The 20349-nt window shown below is 45.5% G+C and overlaps 1 protein-coding gene across 1 annotated transcript in view; it reads left to right on the forward strand.

Moving 5' to 3' along the window:
• The window catches only part of AGBL1 (AGBL carboxypeptidase 1), a 599934-nt gene that overhangs the window by 103808 nt on the left and 475777 nt on the right, over positions 1-20349 (forward strand). The window contains exons 7-9 of the mRNA XM_064480565.1: positions 8692-8900; positions 14598-14763; positions 15721-15788. Coding sequence (XP_064336635.1) covers positions 8692-8900; positions 14598-14763; positions 15721-15788 — 443 coding nt within the window. The remainder of the gene's footprint in view (positions 1-8691; positions 8901-14597; positions 14764-15720; positions 15789-20349) is intronic.

Consider the following 20349-nt stretch of genomic DNA (forward strand, 5'->3'; position numbering starts at 1 on the left):
GTTGTCTATGACCCAGAAAGGACAGTGGCATGTTCTGGGGCCCAGCAAGTGCTTCTCTCCCTACCAAGAATCTAGACGCAAAAGAAAACTCTGGATGGAGAACTCCTGAGGAGATGGGCGCGGGGGGCGGGGGGCACTGAGAGCACCTTTAGAAAGACGATCATTCCTGAGGGCTTTCTCACAGAGAGGTCAAAAACAAGCAACAAAAAGGAGAGTGAGAACATCTGAGACTGACATATCTACCCACCCCCCGCCCCGCGTGCGATTTGGCACAATCTGCTGTGATAAATGTCAGAGTGGTGGGGGTCCCTGCCTCCTTTTCAGTCATCTGCTGCTCTCGCCTCACTTTCTGCACCTGGCTTGAGTGTGCGGACTTTTTGTTATTTGCACTCACCGAATTTGGGCTTTTCCATTTGTTGTGTTCTTAAGATTTCTAGAATTTTCTGTCCCCCATATCTCTCATGCCTTGATTCCTCCCTGTATTCAGTTCTCAGCACTAATGCCCTCTTCTCAGAGTCTTCCCTGACCACCCCCTAAAGTACACGCCCCACCTAATCACTCTAGCATCATTATTTTATTTTCACTGTAACACTTGTCATTATCGGAAGTTACCTAGTGTGTGTGTGTGTGTGTGTGTGTGCGCGCGCACGCATGCCTATTTGCATCCAGGAGTCCCTCCAACTCCCCCTTGGGAATGCAAGCCCCTACAAGCAGAGACTTTGTCCACCTCATTTCCTGCTGTGATCCCCTGGTGCCTACAATAGTGCCTGGCACATACTGGCACATAGTAATTGAATGTGTTTGTTGAATGAATAAATGGTGGTGCTTTGGGTTTGTGGTGTATGAGTGCATTTTTAGTGGATCATTTACTATGTGCCCAGCCACCACAAGATCTGGCTTTCAGGACAGCTGTCTCTGGTTATTCGCGTATGCTGAGCAAACCTCTGGGGTGATCACCTCTTGCTGGGAACCAGCTCATTTTGGAGAATTTTTCTAACCAAATATTGAAAAATTAATCTTATTTCTTCACATCTAAGATGTCACTGACTGTCAGATGCACCACTTTTTATATGCCACTGAGAGTGAAAAAATGCTGCCAGTTATAACTGAAACACCATCATTGGTAAGAAGCACCTTAATTTTGGAAATGCTAAAATGTGAAAAAAAAAAAACCCTGTGCCTTAGAATGGATCAAGTACAAGATGAGATTGATTCATCACATGGGATGCCGCGTACTGAAGTGGGGGATCCTGGAGTCTGGCGCAGGGCCCTGTTAGTGGCCCCTTCTCTTGTAGCATTGCCGTCTAACACCCTTCCTTAGACATCGAACACTCCAAGGACCAGAGGAGGAGCTGGGTGTGTGGAGGATGAGGCAGGGGTGGCTTCTGAGGCTTTCCGGAGAGTGGAGAAATGTCTGTGGCTTGGGAATGTGTTTGTGGGAAGGTGTTGGAAGGAGCTGGTGATTTTTTTTAAAAAAGCAATAAGCAGTAGGCCAGTCTAGATGTAAAACAATGCTGTGAAGGATCGATGGTCCCTCACCCTTCTCAGCCGCTCCTCCTGGAGCTTGGGAAGAGCATCTTTAATTTTAAAGAGGCAGTCAAAGGGAAAACAAGATTCGCTTAAAACCCAAATTGACTTTATAGCCACGTTTACTGAAATGTATCTATTTTACAAAGAGAAAAATACCTGCAAGCGAATTCAATATCATTATTCTTATTTGAGCTAATGATAATGGAGTATAATTTCCATTACTGCTGACATTAAGATTAGTTATGTTTCAGTACATACTCTCCTTTGAGAGGAGCCTCTACTGCAGATGCCAGGGGAGGAAACGGCTGAGACCTGGCTCGTTCTCCCTGCACTCCCAGGGTGAGCCTGACCTCCCGGCTGGCCTTGGGGAGTCACTGCCGGGTGTCAGGAAGGCTCCCAGACATCTCCTTCAGTGACCCGGAGAACCACTGGCTGTTTATTTGGATCTCTAAACCTTCTTGAGTTTCCTATTAAAAAAATCACCTGTCACCACAATTTAGGGACCTGGAGGGAGCAGAGAAGATGGAAGAGGGAGTTGGGAGGAGGGGCTGAGCCAAGTTAGATTTGGCTGAAAGCCACTCCCCTCAAGCACCTCGGGTGTTCCGCTGGCTAGTTTTCTGCCCTTTAGCCTTTCAGAAACCTCCAGAAGCTGGTTCTCCTGGTAACCGTTAAAGGTCTTTATCTGGATGCAAAACAGCGTAATCTAGACAAAGCAGCCTGAAGAGCTTTGGGGATAACAATATGGGATGTCAGCTTTGGAGGCAGATGGGGGATTCCATCTGAATTCTCGATATGCCATTTATAAGCTCTCGGGACTTAAATAAGTTGTTTAACTTCTCTCAGCCTCTGTGTCTTCATTTGTAAGAGGAGGCAAATAATGCGTATCTCCAAGCATTTCCATGAGATAAATGAGACGATCATGCCAAACGATTAGCCCCGTGCTGAGCGCGTAGGAAACGTTCAGTAAATAAATACTCCATAATTGTAACTGGTGTTACAGTGGCAAAGAATGGCAGCTTGTTGTTCATGCAATATGATTTAGAAGTCTTGGTAAAAGCCTACTTTGTCCAGAAACATCTTCTAAATTGACTCCCTGAACAGACCATGGAAAGAATCTGTTGAAAAGGCAAGATGGTTGTTTGCTGTAGGTAAGGTCACCATTACCTTGGGTTGTAGTAATGTCTCCAAAGAGGGAATTCTAGGGTGGCAGATGAGAGTGTGAATGCTGGGGCTCCACGTGGGTCTTTCAGTGTGAGGTCCTGATTGAGATCAGGCAATGTCTGTGATGTTATTGCTCAGCACTGGGGGACCCAGTGAGGAGAGGGTTTGGAAGCAAACCTTGGGGAGTCAACCGGAGTTTAATAAGCCCAGCTGAGTGGTCTTCTGTTCTGAGAAGGGGGCCACTGTCCTGAAAAGGGCTAGCTGAACTGTCAGTAAGTTCATATGGGCAAATGTTCGTCAAGTTCCTGAAACAAAAAAGGGAAATAAAGACATTTCATAAAGCTGTTTAATCTCCCCGGGCCAGGATTTCTTGGAATAGTGATGTCATAATATGCTGTGTGGCTGGGGAAGATTTCTGTTCTCTAGAAGAACGGGGTCTTAGAATCCTTGTATTTATTTTTATCATATATGCTTATCGAAAGCAAAGGTGGGCCCTTATGCACTTAGCCATTGTCAGTCAAGAGGATCTTGGAACAGTAAGCAGTCTTCTTAAGACAGCTTTAGTGTAATGGGACCCAGTTGAAGTAAATTTTGCCAGAGAGCGAAACTATAAAGGTCTACATATGGGCGTCATCTATAAGGGCACCTGGGACAACACAGGGCATGATCATCAGTATGTACGTTTTGGGGTATCTAAGGACAGGTAGGCAACCACATAAAATGGGTGGGCATTTGGGGGTGAGATGTCAGTTACATTACATGGGGATTGAAGGGCTCTGGTTGTAAATTTTACTAATTTTGAAACTTTTCCTTGAGCTGTTCTCACTGATGAAATGTACGTGAAATTTGAGTGTCATCCTCATGGGAAGGGGATTGCCGTTTCTTGAGCACATATTTGGTGCCAGGTGCTGGGCTGTGTTGTTGTGAAGGAAAAGCCGGGCTGGTCTAACAAGATAACTCACAAGTCTAGGAATGTGAAGGAGAGGCTGGGCTGGGCTAACAAGATGACTCACAAATCTAACTATCGGGATACTGATCTGAGTTCTGCTGGGCTAACTTGTAAATCTAAGTTAGTGTTGGTTTGCTGTTCATGTTTTTTGCTAGCCAGCTGGGTTTTCGAAGATACATATCTGGCTTTGGAATGTTGGTTTGCTGCCTCCCTGCCTCCACTTTTGTGATGATCATGCTGCTAAAGCTGTTCCATGCCTATTGGCCGAATACCCCAAGCTTGTACTTTACCCTATAAAACCGCACGCACACGTCTTGGAGGTGCTCAGAGCTTCGGAGCAGAAGCCCCTCTGAGCCCGCCGGCGTAATACATCTGAATACTCCAACCCTCTGAGTGGTGCTTGTTTCTTGACTGGCCTGTCGTTTCCGTAACATTGTTGTGGACTTGTAAGGCTGATGCTGTAATTATCTTATTAAAAGCTGGCTTTCATATCTGCACATGATGGAAATAACAGTCCAGCATGGCTAAGTAACGTAACCGAGGTAACACAGCTGATAAATGGTAGAGCTAAAGTGCAAGTGAGCAGCCACGCGACCCTGGAGCCCCTGTTCTTGCCTGAGGCCGTCCAGAGGAGCGTGTTCAGGTCCTGAGCATTTGGCGCCTTATTGTCCAGAATGACAGAGGGGGAGCTGGGGTAATACATAGATGACGCGTATCATGACCACTGCAACAGGCAACTGGTATCGAGCGCTTATCATGAACCAGGCATTGAGCTATCTACTTTATATGCATTCTCTCTAGTATTCTCAACGGTTGCAGGAGGAAGTGATTCGTATTAGTTTTGGGTTTTTTTTCTCATATGAAGGCTTAGTGATAAGAACTGTGAAGTAACATGCTCAAGGTCACACAGCTAGAAAGCAGTGGAAGCTCATGGCCATGTTCAGGGACTCCAGGAAGACCGCTGAAGGGTCTGCCCAGCAAGGCAGTGCAGGGTGCCTCATTTGGAGGTCTGCACTAATTTGGGTGCCTCGTTCCCAGGGCTGTGGTTGTTAAAGCATCCTGCTCATGACTCTGCTGTCCGTTCCCACATTTCCTCTGCTTTAAAGTCCTCAGTTTACCCTAAAAGAGGTGATGAGCTCCTCAGATGTGGGAAGCAAAGAGCAGCAATGGAAATGTTCTCTGGTTTCGACAAATAACAGTAGCAGAGAGCATTGGGATGCTCTGGGATACAATAATCTGGGTCACCAAACATTTCTCCACCAGCCTGGTGCGGGGCTGAAAATTCCCCATGAGAAATCCAATCTCGGATTCTGGAAGATGTCTAGGCTTTCCTGTTAAAGGACCCACATCTTTATAGAGATGAGCATGATCTCAAATGCCTTCAGGGGTGGAGCAGGTAATTCACTTTTGAAAGGGATGGGGTAAGACCAAAAAAAAAAAAAGTGAGCTGGTTGCTATGGCAACCTGGGGACAGCTTATCCTGCCCACAAGCATTTGCAGCCTGTGGACTTCCTGTCAAGGGGGAACCTATCTTTTTCCTCCTCATGGTCAAAGTTCATTGTAGACTATGTGGGGAAAAAAACTACAGAGAAGTCAAAATCGAGTTAAAAAAGTCCAAAGTGAATAGAACCATAAATATTTTCCTCCCTCATAAGTACTATTGATATCTTGGCATATGTCCTTCCTTTTTTTGTCCTTTTCCCCCCGAGTGTGAAAATCTGCTGCATTAGTGGGGGCTGCACTAAAGAAAATCATTTTAACCTCCGTGAAGAAAGACCTGGGGTAAAAAGGGTATTGCTGGATCACATTTTAGAGAATTAGCTACACATACGTCTTCAGGAGGATGTAATTTAGAATACTGTAGGACATAAGAGGGTTAATTCGAGGTGAGGGCAAGGGTGTGTTTGTGGATTTGTCACAGGTAAACTGGTCAGATAAGACTTTCAGCAGGAGGCCACCAGGGAGGGGCGTGTGGAGACAGAGGGGTGGTGGTGGTGGTGGGGCACTGAGAGCACCTTCAGATGGGGTAGAGGTTGGTTGGGGGTGAGGCATTAAATGAAATGCTTTCTGGACTCCTCTCTGTCCATTCTACTCATCTTCCAACCAGTTTAAGATAAATCAATCTACTTAGGAAATTAAAAATAAAAAATTAAGGAACAGGAACTTTTTTCCAAAGAAAATCTTAGGAGGAAGCCGTTTATATAAACAGACTAGGGTGCTGCTGCTCGGTTTTGTTTGTTTTTTTTTGGGCAGGGGACGTAATTAGGTTTATGTGTTTATTTTTAATGGAGGTACCGGGGATTAAACCCAGGACTTTGTGCATGCTAGGCAAGCACGCTCCTGCTGAGCTATACCTTTCCTGTTGCTGGTCTATGTGGAAGAGTGCTGGGGACCGGGAGCCCTCTCCCACCCCCAAACCCTGAGCTCACCCAAAACAGTGTTGGAAACAAACCCCACGTTTTGTCCTCTCTGTTGGGCCTCCCTGGAGAAGCAGGGTCATCCTCTCAAATCTTCTCTGACTCCTGCAAGTTGCTGACCCCAGGGACCCTCATCTCCTCTCTACATTTGCTCACCTTGATGGATATCCTCTTATCAGATTTTAGATGCTTATTGACTTTTGCAAAACTCCCAAGCCATTCTCAGAGAAAGACTGACTGATTTAGGATGCAGGCAGGGAGGAGGGTAGCTGTTTTAGACATTAGTAAACATGATAGCTTGTTGAAGATTAACAGGAAATCATGAATAAAATCAGTTTGATTTGATAAGGGATTTTTCTCTCAGACATTTAAGATTTTTTTTCCCTTTTATCCCCCTTCCCCTCCCAAAAAGTCAGGGATGAAGGTCATGGGGATAACACATTATTAGTCTCATACCCTTAAAATAGATAAAAGACAAAAGTCCTTAACCTCCCACTGCCCCTGGGGCCTCTGAGCACTTTTTTTTTTTTTTTTTGCCATTTTTTCCTCTTTTCAGCAGGCAATACTTTTCTTTAATACCTCCTACTTGATCCTCAATTTTCTTTTAAACATCAGATATTAGATAGGCTGGAACCTCATTCAGGCAGAAAAGAACTCCAGTGCTTTGTGGCTGGGACCAGATGAGGAGAGAAATATTTTTGGTACAAAAGAATAATGCATTAAAGGAGGTAATGAAGGCGATTTAAACCTTCCACAAACACATCACTGAATGAATAAAGCTCATCACTCTCTGTTCAGGATCATGGCTGAATGAAATGTTGTAAAAAGTAAAAAAAAAACCCAAAAACCCAAAAAACCAAAAAACAAAAAAGTAACTGCACAAAGAGGTCAAAAATCTCAGTGGGGCTTAGTCAAGCCTGACCATTTAGAATTTGACAAACAAGTAGAAAAAAAAAGAATTCCATTAATATTATGAGAAAACCCTTGGGGAATAAAGCACTAAATTTCCTTTTTTTTTTTTTTTTTTTAAACTCATGTGCACTGGAATGATTTTAGGGGAAAATCTGACTTGGGCTGAAATTGTGTTTATCCAGTTGTAGCTCAGGGGGGGTCTCTCTCATACAGTCAGCCAGAAGCATAGATTGTCTGATAAACCAGAGTGAACAGTTTGGATAATAGGGAAATGCAGTTGTGAGAGGGCAGAGGGCATTTGTGTCTGAGAGCCAGCAGGTTAGAGTTCTGCAGGTGCCCCTAGACCTCAGGAGCGGAGAGGACCAGCCATCCTCTGGGTGGATCTGACCTGGTACACACCTGTCCGCCAGCCCTGCAGCCGGAGGGGTTTGACATGAAACGTGGCATGTGTTGACTGTTGAGAGAGGTATCTTGGATTATTCTTCCCCCTTTGCTTTTTCAAAGAGTACTTAAATTATATCTTGGGAAAAAGAAAGAAATCATCCACCCATCCCATCAGATGGGTTTCACAGGCGGCCTCATCAGGGTCATTCATCTAACAGAGAGAAGGTACGGTGTTGAAGAGGTGACGGGAACTCTGAGAGCACACTGTTACCGCGCCCTGTCAGATTTGAGGAAGCCCCACCTGCACATCCCTGCGGGGTGGACTTCCAACCTCTGTCTAGATAACGTCAGTGCCGGGTTGCTCACTACCGCGTAGATTCCAGCTCTGGTTGGGTAGTCTTGACTCTGAGGAGTTCCTTTCCTGGATGGAGCCAAGCCCTTGGTGATGCACAAACTGGCTTTCATTCTCTTGAGGGAAAATACTCAACACATCGGTTACATAGGACAGCCTTCCAGATGCTGTGTCTCACTCAGGGTCCTCTCCTTCCCACCCTAAGCCTTATAGTTTCTTAACTCAAATGACAATATCTCAAGTCCACTGAGGTTTAGGAAAGGAGGATGGAAATCTAGTGGACATCCCTCTCTGTCTCCTTCTTTCTCTCTCCTCTACACACTATTATCCTTTTTTTGCTGAACTATTTGAGAATAAGTTACAGACATTCACATAGTCCAATTGTGAATTTGCTGAAATCAAGGCTATTCACCTCCATAAATACAGTTTATCAAAATCTAACAATAAACATTGATACAATACTGTTGGTTCATCTACAGACCTTATTCAGATTTTACCAATTGCCTCACTAATGCCTTTTGTAGCAAAGGAAAAAAATGTTTTCCAGCCCAGGATCTAAATTATAATTATATATTGTACTTAAGTGCCATGTCTTTTTAGTCTCTGTTAGCTCAATTCCTCAGGTTTTTTTTTTTTTTTTTCCTTTCACAACCTTGACAGTTTTGGGAAGTATAGATCAGATATTCTGCAGCATGTCCCTCATTTTGGGTTTGCTGATTTTCCTTATGGCTACGTTCAAGTTACGCATTTGGGGCAGGAATACTATAGAAGTGATGCTGAAGTGATGTGAAGTGATACTGAAGTGATGCTACATCTTATTGACTTTCATCACTTGATTAAGGTGACATCCACCAGTTTTCTCCACTGGGAAGTTATTATTCCCTTTATAATTAATTAGTATCTCGTGTGAGGGACACTGGGACATTGTCAGGTGGGCGTGGCCAGGAGAGCCTGTAATTGACATTGCCCCTTCCTGTTGGTTTCAGAGTCCAACAGCCGCAGGGCCGTGAACAGAGGCTACGTCACCAGCTTGCTCAGGCTGCATCAGGACTGGCACAGCCACGACACTGCCAATTCCTACGTGATGATCCGCCGGGGGCTTCTGCTCTGCCTCAGGCATATTGCCAACCTCCGGTCTGGCAGGGAGGCCTTCCTGGCAGCTCAGGGCATGGAGATCCTCTTCAGCTCCACACAGGTAATCAGCATGGGGCTTCCCTGTGCAGTTGGATGACATCTAGATGAGTCCTGAAGGCCATCATTCAGGACTCACCCTCAACAGAGCGGGGGAACCTCAGCTGCCTTCTGTGGGAAGCTGTTCTGGATTCAAGTCCTCATTCATTCACTCACTCGTGTGTTGATCGGTTCATTTATCCCATACACGTTTGCTGTTGGGTACACACTGGGTGGTGCGGTGCTTAAGAGTGTTGACTTTAAAGCCAGAGAACCTGGGTTCAGATCCCAGCCCTGGCAACTATAGCTGTGAGCCTTTGGGGAAGTCACTCAGCTTCTCTGGGCCTCGTGTTTCTTCTTCAAAAAAAATGGATATGACAAGAATCTAGGTTTTTGCTTGGCCTGAACAAGTTGACATGGAAATGTCTTGTGCTTAGCAGGGTACATACCATAACTTAACTGCTTCATGAGTGTGAGGGGTTATTGGAATAATAATTAGTTATTGGGACCTAGTGGTGGCAAATGTGACAGATAAGACCCCTGATCTTTGGGGGCAAACATTCCAGCAGGGAGTCAGACACTCAGGAAGCAAAGAATTCAACGAAGAAGATAATTTCGTATGCCTCTGTGAAATCAGCAGAGTAAGGGCCTAGGTCTGCAGTGACTCCCATAGGTGCAGAAACGTGTTTGTTTTTTTTTTTTTAAAGTGAAAGCAAGTTTATTTAGAGAGAAACACACTCCATAGACAGAGTGCAGTCTGCCTCACTCAGAAGGGAAAACGGCTTAGGAGATACACGCTCCATGGGCAGAATGTGGGCCGTCTCGGAAAGGTAACAGGGAGAGAGACCAAGGAGTGTGGAGGTTATTTAGTTTAAAGTAAAAGTAGATGCACACTCCACAGACAGAGTGCGGGCTGTCCCAGAAGGCAAGAGAGAGAGTGACCAGAAAGAAGGTGTTCCTTAGAGAAAGCTCAAGTCTTCTCTGAGCAGGTGACACCTAAGCTGAGACTTGCCTTGTTGAAGGAGGTGGTCATGCCAAGTTTGCAAGGAAGGGCACCTGGGCAAAGGGACTTGCACCTGCTAGGGCTGTCCCTCATCTGCAGGGAGTGCGTGGCTAGGGTTTCCTGGATTTCAACCTAAGTCACAAGTTCCTTAATTTCACTTGATTAGGGCTAAGTTAAATACCATTGCGCGAGGCTACCTCTGTCCTCTCCACGAATGACGTGAGCATCTCACCAGTCCCGTCATCTGCTCCGCCGCCTTCTCCTGGGGCCAAGGCAGCCGAGTTCCACACACAGCCTGCTCCTTGCTGTCCTCACATCGGTCTGTCTCTGCACTCCCTTCACTGGTCTTGGTGCTCCTCTCTGGACACCCTCCCATTTTTCTCTCTACCCGAGTCGTCCGAGGTAATGAAGCAGTCGACGAGAGTGCGGTTTTCCAACCACAGTATCTGTAGACACTTCCCATTTAAAAAAAAAATAGCCTTTTCCCCTCCTCTAAACAATAACATAACACTGCACTGCAAACCAATATCTAATTTTCTGTCTGCTATCTCCTCTGGGTTTCTCTCTATCATTACAGCTTTCAGAGCTTCTCAGTCATGAAATAGCTTCGTTTTCCATTCTGTTCCTCTGGCTGAGGGAGGGCTTTGAATTTTTCTAAGCTTCACCATACTTTGCAAGCTTGTGTCCGCCAAGTCTCTGACCTCTCCCAGCCCTCATGAAGCACCCCCTGCCTTACTGATGCCTATTGGCCACCCCCCACCCTCCACCCTGGCTGTGTGCTTCAGCCAGCTCCTCGCCCCCTGCCTTCCACATCATTGCCTCTTTCTCTGCTCTGAGTTTTAAAAAAAGAAGAAGAAAAAAAAAACTAAAAGAGCAATAAAGGGAGAAGACAGTGATCCCAGAGGTACATGTCTGTGATAAGAGGAGGGTGGAGAAGATGCCAAGTGAAGCCCAGGCGAGGAAGGGGCCATGAGCCTAGAAGCGGGCTGTTAGACGCAGCTCCTCAGCCGGTCAGTGAAGACCTCGACTGCTCAATTGAGCAAATTTACGGCGAGCTCCCGGCTTCTAATCACTGTCGGGAGTGGAAGCAGGATGTGAGTGGAGGCGGGCCCTGCACTTTGTGGCCGGGTTTCCCTAGCCCGAAGGGCGCCCCTGGCACCTGAGCTGAGTGCTCTGTGCACAGACGCCACTGCAGCTGTGCTGGAGTTCGAGCTGCCCACCGTCCTCTCCCCCCGCCACCCGCCGCTGCCAGAGGAGGCTCGCAAGTCACAGGGTGGCCACCTTGCGAACCGTGGGTTCGTGATGTCATGTCAGTAGCAGTTGCAAATTCAGCTGCTGATGGTGATGACAGTGACGATGAAGGAGAAGAAGAGGATAAAAATGAAAGAGGAGGAGGAGGAGATGAGATTTGTAGTGAGCGCTTATCACGGTGCAGGGCTGGCTTAGCCGCTGATGCAGGCTCTCTGATTTCAGCGTTGTAAAGGATTTGAAAAGGAGTTGAATGTGATGAGAGCCACCTCGATGGCTGCCAGGGCCCCGTCCTCAAAGCTTCTGATTCAGCAGGTCTGGGGTGGAGGCTGCGAATTTGCATTTCTAACAAGTTCCTCAGTGGTGCTGGTGCTGCTGGACTGGGGGTTACACTTTGAAAACCCCTGTCCTCTCCTGTTTTTATTGGTGTTTATGATGTAATTTACAAGCCTACTGAGCATGCGAGTGACTGAGAAAGAACTGTTTTTGAGTTCTTCCTGCAGCCTTTGCCCATCATATAGTTCTTTGCCTTTCTCCTGAGGCCACTGCTCCCCATATTTCTCTCTCAATGACCCTGCCTCTTTGTTTCCCGGGTCCTGCATTCCTGTACAGATCCTCCGAGCATCCTTTAAACATTCAGAGGGTCAGATTGTCTGTAATGCAGTGAAGCTGCTGTGTAATGGACTGGGACCTTGTTGGAGCTTTGTATGAGAAGGAGGAAGAAGGATGACAATTTAGATGTGAGGTTGAAAAAGAGCCCCAGCAAGGATGCCCTGAAAGAGATAGTTATCAGTTTGGAGAAGTTTGCATGAGATCAATTTGGAGAAACTCGTGTGAGATAATCAGGTAAAGGGGCCACTCTCTGGACCTAGAACAGCTTCAGAGACCTAGAACATTACTAAGATTGGTGGTTTTCAAACTTGATGGCATGTCACAACCCCCAGAGGGTTTAATACACAGATTGCTGGACCCCACTCCCAGAGTTTCTAATCATTAGATCTGTGTTGAGGTACAAGAGTCTGCATTTCTAACAAGTTCTCAAGTGATGTTAACACCATGGTCTGGGACCATCACTTTGAGAACCACTGGCATGTGCTGGGGTAGCCTTTTTAGAAGTTGCAGCTACTGCCGTGTGCTGAGAAAGAGTGGCAAGACAAGCCTGGACTCCTCAGGACCCCTTGTGTCCGCAGGACTGATTACCCCACATTGTGGGTCTGTGGAAGGAAGGGTTGAATCCTAAAGGGAATGGTACCCACTTGGGATCAGGAGCGAGATACTCTGGAGGTCAGGTTGATCTGAGATCATTTACTGTTTATTCAATAACTGTTTCCTGAGCTCCTGCTTTGTGAAAGGTGCTGGGGTTAGGTCAGATAGGGAGCTTAGAGAAGAAGGTGATGAGAGTTCCCATCGTCCTCAGGGAAACTCCCTGTCCTACAGGGGAACTCAGGGTAAGTGCTGTGTAGGCTGTGGGTAGGATGCCAGAGAGGAACTGGCAGAGTCATGCAGAGGAAGGAGGCTTCTAGACGGGAGTTGGTGACATTTGAGCCAAGCCAGGAGAACAGCTTGAAAATCCAGAGAGAAACAACTTGGTCTGTCCAGGGAGGTGCAAGGAGCTAGCCAGGAGGTACTGACGGGAGAGAAAAGCAGTGTCCAACTAGTGGGACCACTAAGACATTTTGGAGAGTCAGGCAGAAGGAAAGACTGAGCAAGAATGTGTTGCACAGGGAAAAATATTTAATATCTTGTAGCAGCTTACAGTGAAAAAGAATATGAAAATGAATATATGTATATCCATGTATGACATTGTGCTGTACACCAGAAATTGACACAACATTGTAAACTGACTATACCTCAATTAAAAAAAAAAAAAAGAATGAACCAGAAGGTCCCAAACCAAAGGCATTTCCATGTAAGTCATTCCTAAATTGATGCTACACCACATCTGTTCTGGACCACCTTGCACTTGCAGGAGCCTGAGAGTGCCTGCCTCCTTGCGTTTTCTGTCCAGAGCACCTCCTTGCCTGACCTTAGCCCTGGCCCTGCCTGCGCAGATTCATTAATAGTAGGGAAGTGTTGGCAGATACATCTAGACATTTCTATTACCTTGGACTCAGGGATCATCTTTAAATTCATAAATGTTTTCCCCAGAGTATAGCAGGCACCAAATACAGCGTTATCCCTCATGCCTGGGTTTCTGTAGTTTTTCACACTCCCTCGATTCTCCACATTCAGTTTGTGATGTGGCCCAGTCCAGCAAGGACACTTGGACTTGACACCCTTTCTTCACTTGCTTTCCACCTGCACCGTTCCACTCCACGGGAAACATCGTCATCATTACCATCAGTAGCAATACTGCCAGTGACAGTCACAGACACACCTGGCTTCCAAGATGCTGGCAGTTTTGACCGAGCTCCCTGGCTTGGACTTGGCCCTATACCTCTTAAGGCTGAAGCTCGGAGCATCACCTCTGATCAGCCATCTGCCTCACCTCTTTTTATCTTCCAGGCTTGATTCTCTCTTTTTTCTCTTTTTACTAATACTTTTCACATTTGATCAGTCCCAGTAATGAAATAGCCTCTACGAACTTGTTTTCCCATGGAGAGTGTTTCGTGTTATTGGTTCAGGACACTTGGCTGGTATCATCCCGTGCTCAGATAGGAAGACCAAACTAGAGGTTTACACCAGTCAACTTTCTGTACCAAGTCAGTAGGCAAAACACTTACTAAGAGATGGAAGAAGATGACCAGTTTTTGCCAAAGAGATACTGACTACTCTCAACTCTCTCCCTTTCTCTCAATTTAGTCAGCTTGTTCTTAAAATTTTCACAGTGTCCTAAAAGAAGGGTCTTGTCATGTTCCATCAGTATCAAAATGTTACAGCTGCAAACCCAATTTTCCTTTGCTTTTGTATGGGTACCAGGAGGGATCCACACTGTGGGCTTCGAGAAGGAGCGTATTATTTAATTTAGGTACCTGGGATTCTCTTAGTCTTTTCTTCTGATTTCATATTTTATCTTTCTCCTTTATATCTTTCTCTTCAGATAATAGCTGAAAGAGAGAAGTAGGACTTCCATCAGTTCAGCTACTCAGTCTCTAATTTAGGCAATAATTCACAATGACATATGGATGGTTGAAGGAAGATGCCATTACCTCCTCTTCCCTCAGCTGTTCTGGACAATGTCTTACCTTAGGTGCAGCATCCCTTGAAAGTCTTTCAAGTCTATTTTCAGACTAAATTCATTCCAATAATCTATGAGCTGTAAAAGAGAAATAAAAATGCAGATTATACACTGGACCAAAGCAGACGCTACATGAGACATAATTCTCCATTAGAGTGTTCAGATTAGATGTTCGACATTAAGGGTGCTTACCGTCCACCTAGGCTGTGTGCAATCCATTACCGGAAATTCTGTTATAGCAAAAGGACTCTACCCAAGGTGTCAGTGTCTGACGCGATCCTCCTTTTGTTCAGAGCTGCCTGGATGACAGAAGTCTGGAACCGGTCATCTCCATTGTGCTCCAGATCCTGAGGCAGTGCTTCCCTAAGAGTCCGCTTCCCTTGGTCACAGCCAGCAGTGCCTATTCCTTCCCAGTGCCTGGGAGCCTTGCCTCTGAGCCTCCCCATGCTCTAACTGAAGGTAAAGTATGTGGGTAGTTACTCTGTGCTCATCACAGTCATGAGCTTTATGGTGAATGTGCGCATTTGATAATATCTCAGAGGAGTGCAAATGAAAGTAGAATCAGTTCTTTTACAGATCAACCGTGATTATCTAATAAGCTAATTAGGGATATGTATGAAAAAGCAAGTTTTTCATGTATAGGGCGAGCAAATACCAGGCTCATTAATTCTGGCTTTAATTATTCACTGTTGCCACTTGGCTTGGTAGCTGCTGAATGCCTGTGCCATCATCTCAGCTGATTTTAAAAAATCTATTCCCAGTCCCTTGATGGAGTCCCTCCACTGTACGACTGGTTCTGGAATTAATTTGCCCCAAGGATGAAACTGAAATCAAACTTTTGCTGTTTACCACCCCCAGCTGGCCATATTAGAACACTTGAAAGTATGATTATCCCATCTCCAAGAAGATCTTGCTGTCAGAAGATTCTAGGGCTTTTCAACCCTGTCCTCTTTCCAGGGAACAGGTTTCCCGTTGGCATCATCTTGTCACAGTGACACTGGATGCCTTCTAGGGACTTCTGTTTTAAATAAGTTCCTTCACATCAAAATTAGGGAATCAATCAAGTTGCTGTTTAAGTTACAACAGCTTTGGCACGTATGGGACCCCTAAACTCTGGCAACGTTAGATACATAAATTCTTGTGCATCGGGTGGAGGAAGCCAGAATGGTACTCATGTGTCATTTTATCCTGCACTCGTTGTGCGTTCAGTGGGGGACAGCAGTTTACACTTCATGGTCCAGAGCTCTCACTGCCTGTGTGTGCACGAATTCCAGCACTAAGCACGAGAGCGTTGGGATATTGCACACTTAATATTGTGAGAGGAAGAAGTACTCACCGTTGTGTGGTGAGAATCGCAGTCCAAGGCAAAGGGGAAGCCTCATCCATTTCACCTCTTTTTTTTTCCCCCCCACTCAGAAGATTTTGAAGATGATGGCGATGAAGAGGAAAACAAAGACTCGGATTCTGAAGATGGGAAAGAGGAAGTAGGTACACTAGCCCTTGCTTCCGGTGACCTCCACATTCACAGGTTTACAAAGGAAAGTGCCGCTTCTGGTGTTCAGCTATGCGCAGTGTACATTTTAAGGACCTGCTTTTGTTCTTCCACTCCGGTGCCTGGTGGATACTGATGCTCAGCAAATGGCGGCCACTGTTACTGATTTCCAAGCTGTCATTTTCATCGTAGGTCCTGTCCCATCTCATTGCCAAGTCAGAGGCTATCTGTTATCAAGGCACTGGTGTTCCATTAGGATGAGCCTGAAGTAGACACTCAGTGCTTAGAGCTGGTATATTCATAAGTGTGAATGGTATTCAGGCAAGAGACCATGGAAAGATTTTCTGGGAAACTTTTTCTGGTATGTCTCCCCTATCTTTGGAAGTCACTTTTCTTATCTACCCATACTGCACAGGACCACTGGGTCTACACCTCTGTTTACCTTGGAGTCACCATGAACTCTGCTCCATTGGGTGGTGTGGTGCTTGCCCTGGTGCCTGTTGGTCTCTGTCTCAGAATGACCTGTGCTATGGAACAGAAGTCAGCAAACTTTCTCTGAAAGGTCAGACAGTAACGACTCTGGGCTCGGTGGACCCCACAGTCTGTATCACAACTGCTCAGCTTCGCTGTGGTAGCACAAAAGCAGCCACAGACCATGTGTAAACAACAGGGCATGACTGTGTGCACACGACTTTATTTACAAAGAACAGCCAGTGCGACATAGTTTGCTGACGGCATTTCTAGAAAAGGGCTTCTCAACCTGGGCGCTGCTGGCATTTCGGCTGGACAGTTCTTGGTCGTGGGCGGTTATCTTGTGCATCGCAGGTGTTTAGCAGCATCCCTGACCTCAATCCACAAGATGCTGATAGCATCTACCCCCTTGCCCTGCCTCCCTAGTCATGAACCAAAAATGTTTCTAGTACTTGACAAATATCCCTGAGTTGAGGGGGGTGGTGCAAAATCATCCCTGATTGAGAACCAGTACTCTTGAATAATGATAATTTAACTATGAGTTATAATTCCATCTCCATTTCTCTTGGGGGACGTGGACTTAGATAAGCCCCTTCAAGTTGCTTAACTTTGTCATCTGCAAAATAAGACTGAGAGGCAGATGTTACCTTTTATGATATTCCTGGAGATGAAATGAATTTTAAGAAATCTATCTATCTATCTATCTATCCATCCATCCATCCATTCATCCATCTTTCTATCTATCCATCCATCCATCTGACTATCTATTATCTATCGATCGATTGATCTATCTACCTACCTACCTACCTATCACTCTATTTATCTATCTATCCATCTGTCCATCCATCCATCTATCTATCCATCTGTCTGTCTGTCTGTCCATCTATCCATCCATCCATCCATCCATCCATCCACCTATCTGTCGATCTATCGATCTGTTAATCTGTTGATCTATCCATCTGTCTATCTGTCTGTCTACTGTGCATCCATTCATCCATCCTCATCCTTCCCTCACTTGTTCTCTATCACATTACTCACTCACCTTGCCAATGGTAGTAGCAGACATAGAAGGACTACCCCTTAGCCAGGTGTCTGGGTTAAGGTTGCTATTGCTACTCTGGTGTTCTCGGGGTTTTGTTGATAAACATAATCATTTCTGAAGTCACCCGTGGTAAACTGGCTCTCTGCGGTGGCTCGGCAGTGCAGGCCTACGGAGAGCTTGCTGAATGATGTGAATAACACTGCGCTGCTGCAGCCATTCATCAATGCCACATTCCCTCCCCTCTCGCTTGCTCTCTGATAACTGAGTGTTGGATGTGGAGTCAGTCGCCTCTTGTATCTGATGTGAAGGGACAGGCTGAGGGCCGGTGCCTGACTTCACACAGTGTGGGCTGGGGGAGAGCTTTCAGACCGTCTCCCTCTCCCTGCTCTGCAGGTGATGGTGGGCTGGGGTGAAGTGGAACCCAAACAAGTAAGCAAATCCAGCCGGGAAGGAAGCACAAGACAAATGGGTGAGGGCCTGGAAACGATTCATCAAAAGCCTTCAAGCCGAGGAGAAGATGAGAAGTTAGCACATGAGCATGCGTTGTAGAGAAACAGGAGCATTGGAGTAAGGGCTTGATGCTGGGGAGCTGCAGGAGCCAGGGAACTGGTGCCCCGGCAAAGTGGCTTCTCCCTGCTGAACCTGGCAGCATTTGCTGCAAGAAACGTGGGCAAGGAGCCAGGAGCATTTGTTTCTGGTCAGAGAACTGACCCAGGCCTTTAACTTGTGGCCTTTTCATTGGAAAATCTTCATTAATAATTGGGAGCAACCTCTTAGAAAGAATGATTAAAAGGAACTTATACCTGTGAAGGGTCTTGTGAGTGGAGAGTCGGGTGCTGTCCTCTGGTAACTCTTAATGTCATCGTAAGAGAAGAGAAACTTACAGCAAATATAGACAGACTGCATGTTGGCCATGTTTTTCCTTCATGAACACAAACGTTAGATTTGGACAGACTCTGAAGACGAGGAAGGCATACAGAATGAATTCAAGCTCTTCCTCCTTTCTTCCCTCCTTTCTTTCCTCTTAAAACTTTTTACTTACTTCAGGTACCTTCTTGGATATGGTCCATGTGTGAGGCGGTGTGCTGAGTTCTTAGGGATGGTGATATGAGACAAAAGCAAATAAGACATAGTTTTTATCTTCAAAGAATTCACAGTCTAGTAAACTTGGGGATTTTCTCTACCAGAGTTCAAGTCACCACCTGAGCTCAAGTCTAAGGCTGTGAAAAGTCAATATTGGAAGGGTCCAATCTAAGCAGGAAGGGTGTTATCTGGATTGGATGGGTACCAGAATTGCAGATGATGAAACTTGTTTGTTTGGGTTGCTGTGAGTTCACAGAAGCTAGCCCATCGCTAAATAAGCATAAATGGGGTTTATAAGCATACAAAAGGAGGTGGGAACTTGCCTGAGTGCCTGGAGATTTGGAGACCAAAATTCAAACTTTGAAGACCAGAGACGGTCTCTGCTACAGCTACTGTTGTGTTGAGAAAGCAATCATAGACAACACATAAATGGATGGGCATGGTTGTTTTCCAAGAAAACGTATTTACAAAAAGAGGCAGTGGGCTGTGGTTTGCTAACCCCTGCTCTAGGGCTAAGTAGGTCACCTAGTTAGGCTGAAGCTCGTGGGTTACCCAACACACTCCTCACTCCAGACGTACCACCCTTACTTGCTTGTGCGAAGGTGCTTCCCAATGGCTACCATGTTGCATTTCCACTGGCACCACCTTGGGGCGTGGCTGAGGCTGTGGCAGAGAGGGTGAAAGCAAGGAGGGACTGAGAGAACGCTGGAAAGGGTAAGAGTCTTGGGGTCTCCAATTCTAGGCTAAGGAGTTTGGGCCTAATATACTCTGTCTGTGAAAATATCATGACATCAACCTCATGGGATCTATGTTTCTTTTAACGTTTGGAGGAAAATTGCAGATAAATGAAATATTGTATTGCATTCCACTCCCCCTCTCAAATCAGGAATCTAAACATTTATTTTCCACATTTATTCGATTTAGGGAAGAATAAGTCAGGTTTTCAGAATTACCAGATTTTTCCTTAACTGACAAAATATACTCCTAAAGTATAGGGTAGGTTTCCCCCATTCCCCATTTTATTAGGGAAACTTGATCTAGAAGATGTATGGAAAGATGCAGAGACTGGACCATACAACTCCTGGTGTCCTTTCTCTATACGATTCTATAAATTTTGGAAAAGGTTTGGAGGAGAGTCACCATCATTGTTAAATTATTATGAAATGATGTAGAAGGAAAAATAAAAGAATGCGGTTATTCAACAAACTTGTGGTTGCCAAGGGGGAGAGGTGTGGGAAGGGACAGACTGGGAGTTCAAAATTTGAAGATACTGACAAGCATATGCAGAATAGATAAACAAGATTATACTGCATAGCACAGGGAAATATATACAAGATCTTGTGATAGCTCACAGCGAAAAAAAATGTGACAATGAATATATGTATGTTCATGTATAACTGAAAAATTGTGCTCTACACTGGAATTTGACACAACATTGTAAAATGTCTATAATTCAATAAAAAAAAAAGTTAAAAAAAGGGGGGGGAATAGGATTATTCAGCCCAATGAAGCAAAGGCTGGTGGTGATTCCGTAAACTTTTAAATGTACAAAGGGATAAGGGTATAGTGGGAGGTTACAGCCTCTTTCCCAGAGCCTGGAGAGCTCAGTGTCATACCTGCTTCTGAAGTCTTGGCCCCTACTACTTTCCTCTTACTCTGTGTGCTCCAGCCACCTAGTTTCTGTAAACAAATTTAAGCTTTTTGTTTTTCTTCCTGTTACTAATTCCTTTCCCCAGGTCTTGGCATAGTTGGTCGTTATTATGATTTAGGTCGAGTTAAAAATGTAACTTCCTCAGTTTCTCATACCCAAGCCTCACTCACAGTCACTTTGCCCTCCTCTCATTGTTTCCGTGGCATTTATCACTGTTTGAGGTTACCTTACTCATTTGTTTGCTTTCTTACTTGTTGTCTTCCTTCTCTCACTCGAAGGCAAATTTTGTGGAAGCATGGACCTTGG

This window comes from Camelus dromedarius, chromosome 29, assembly GCF_036321535.1.
Source record: "Camelus dromedarius isolate mCamDro1 chromosome 29, mCamDro1.pat, whole genome shotgun sequence".
In the NCBI taxonomy this organism is placed as follows: domain Eukaryota; kingdom Metazoa; phylum Chordata; class Mammalia; order Artiodactyla; family Camelidae; genus Camelus; species Camelus dromedarius.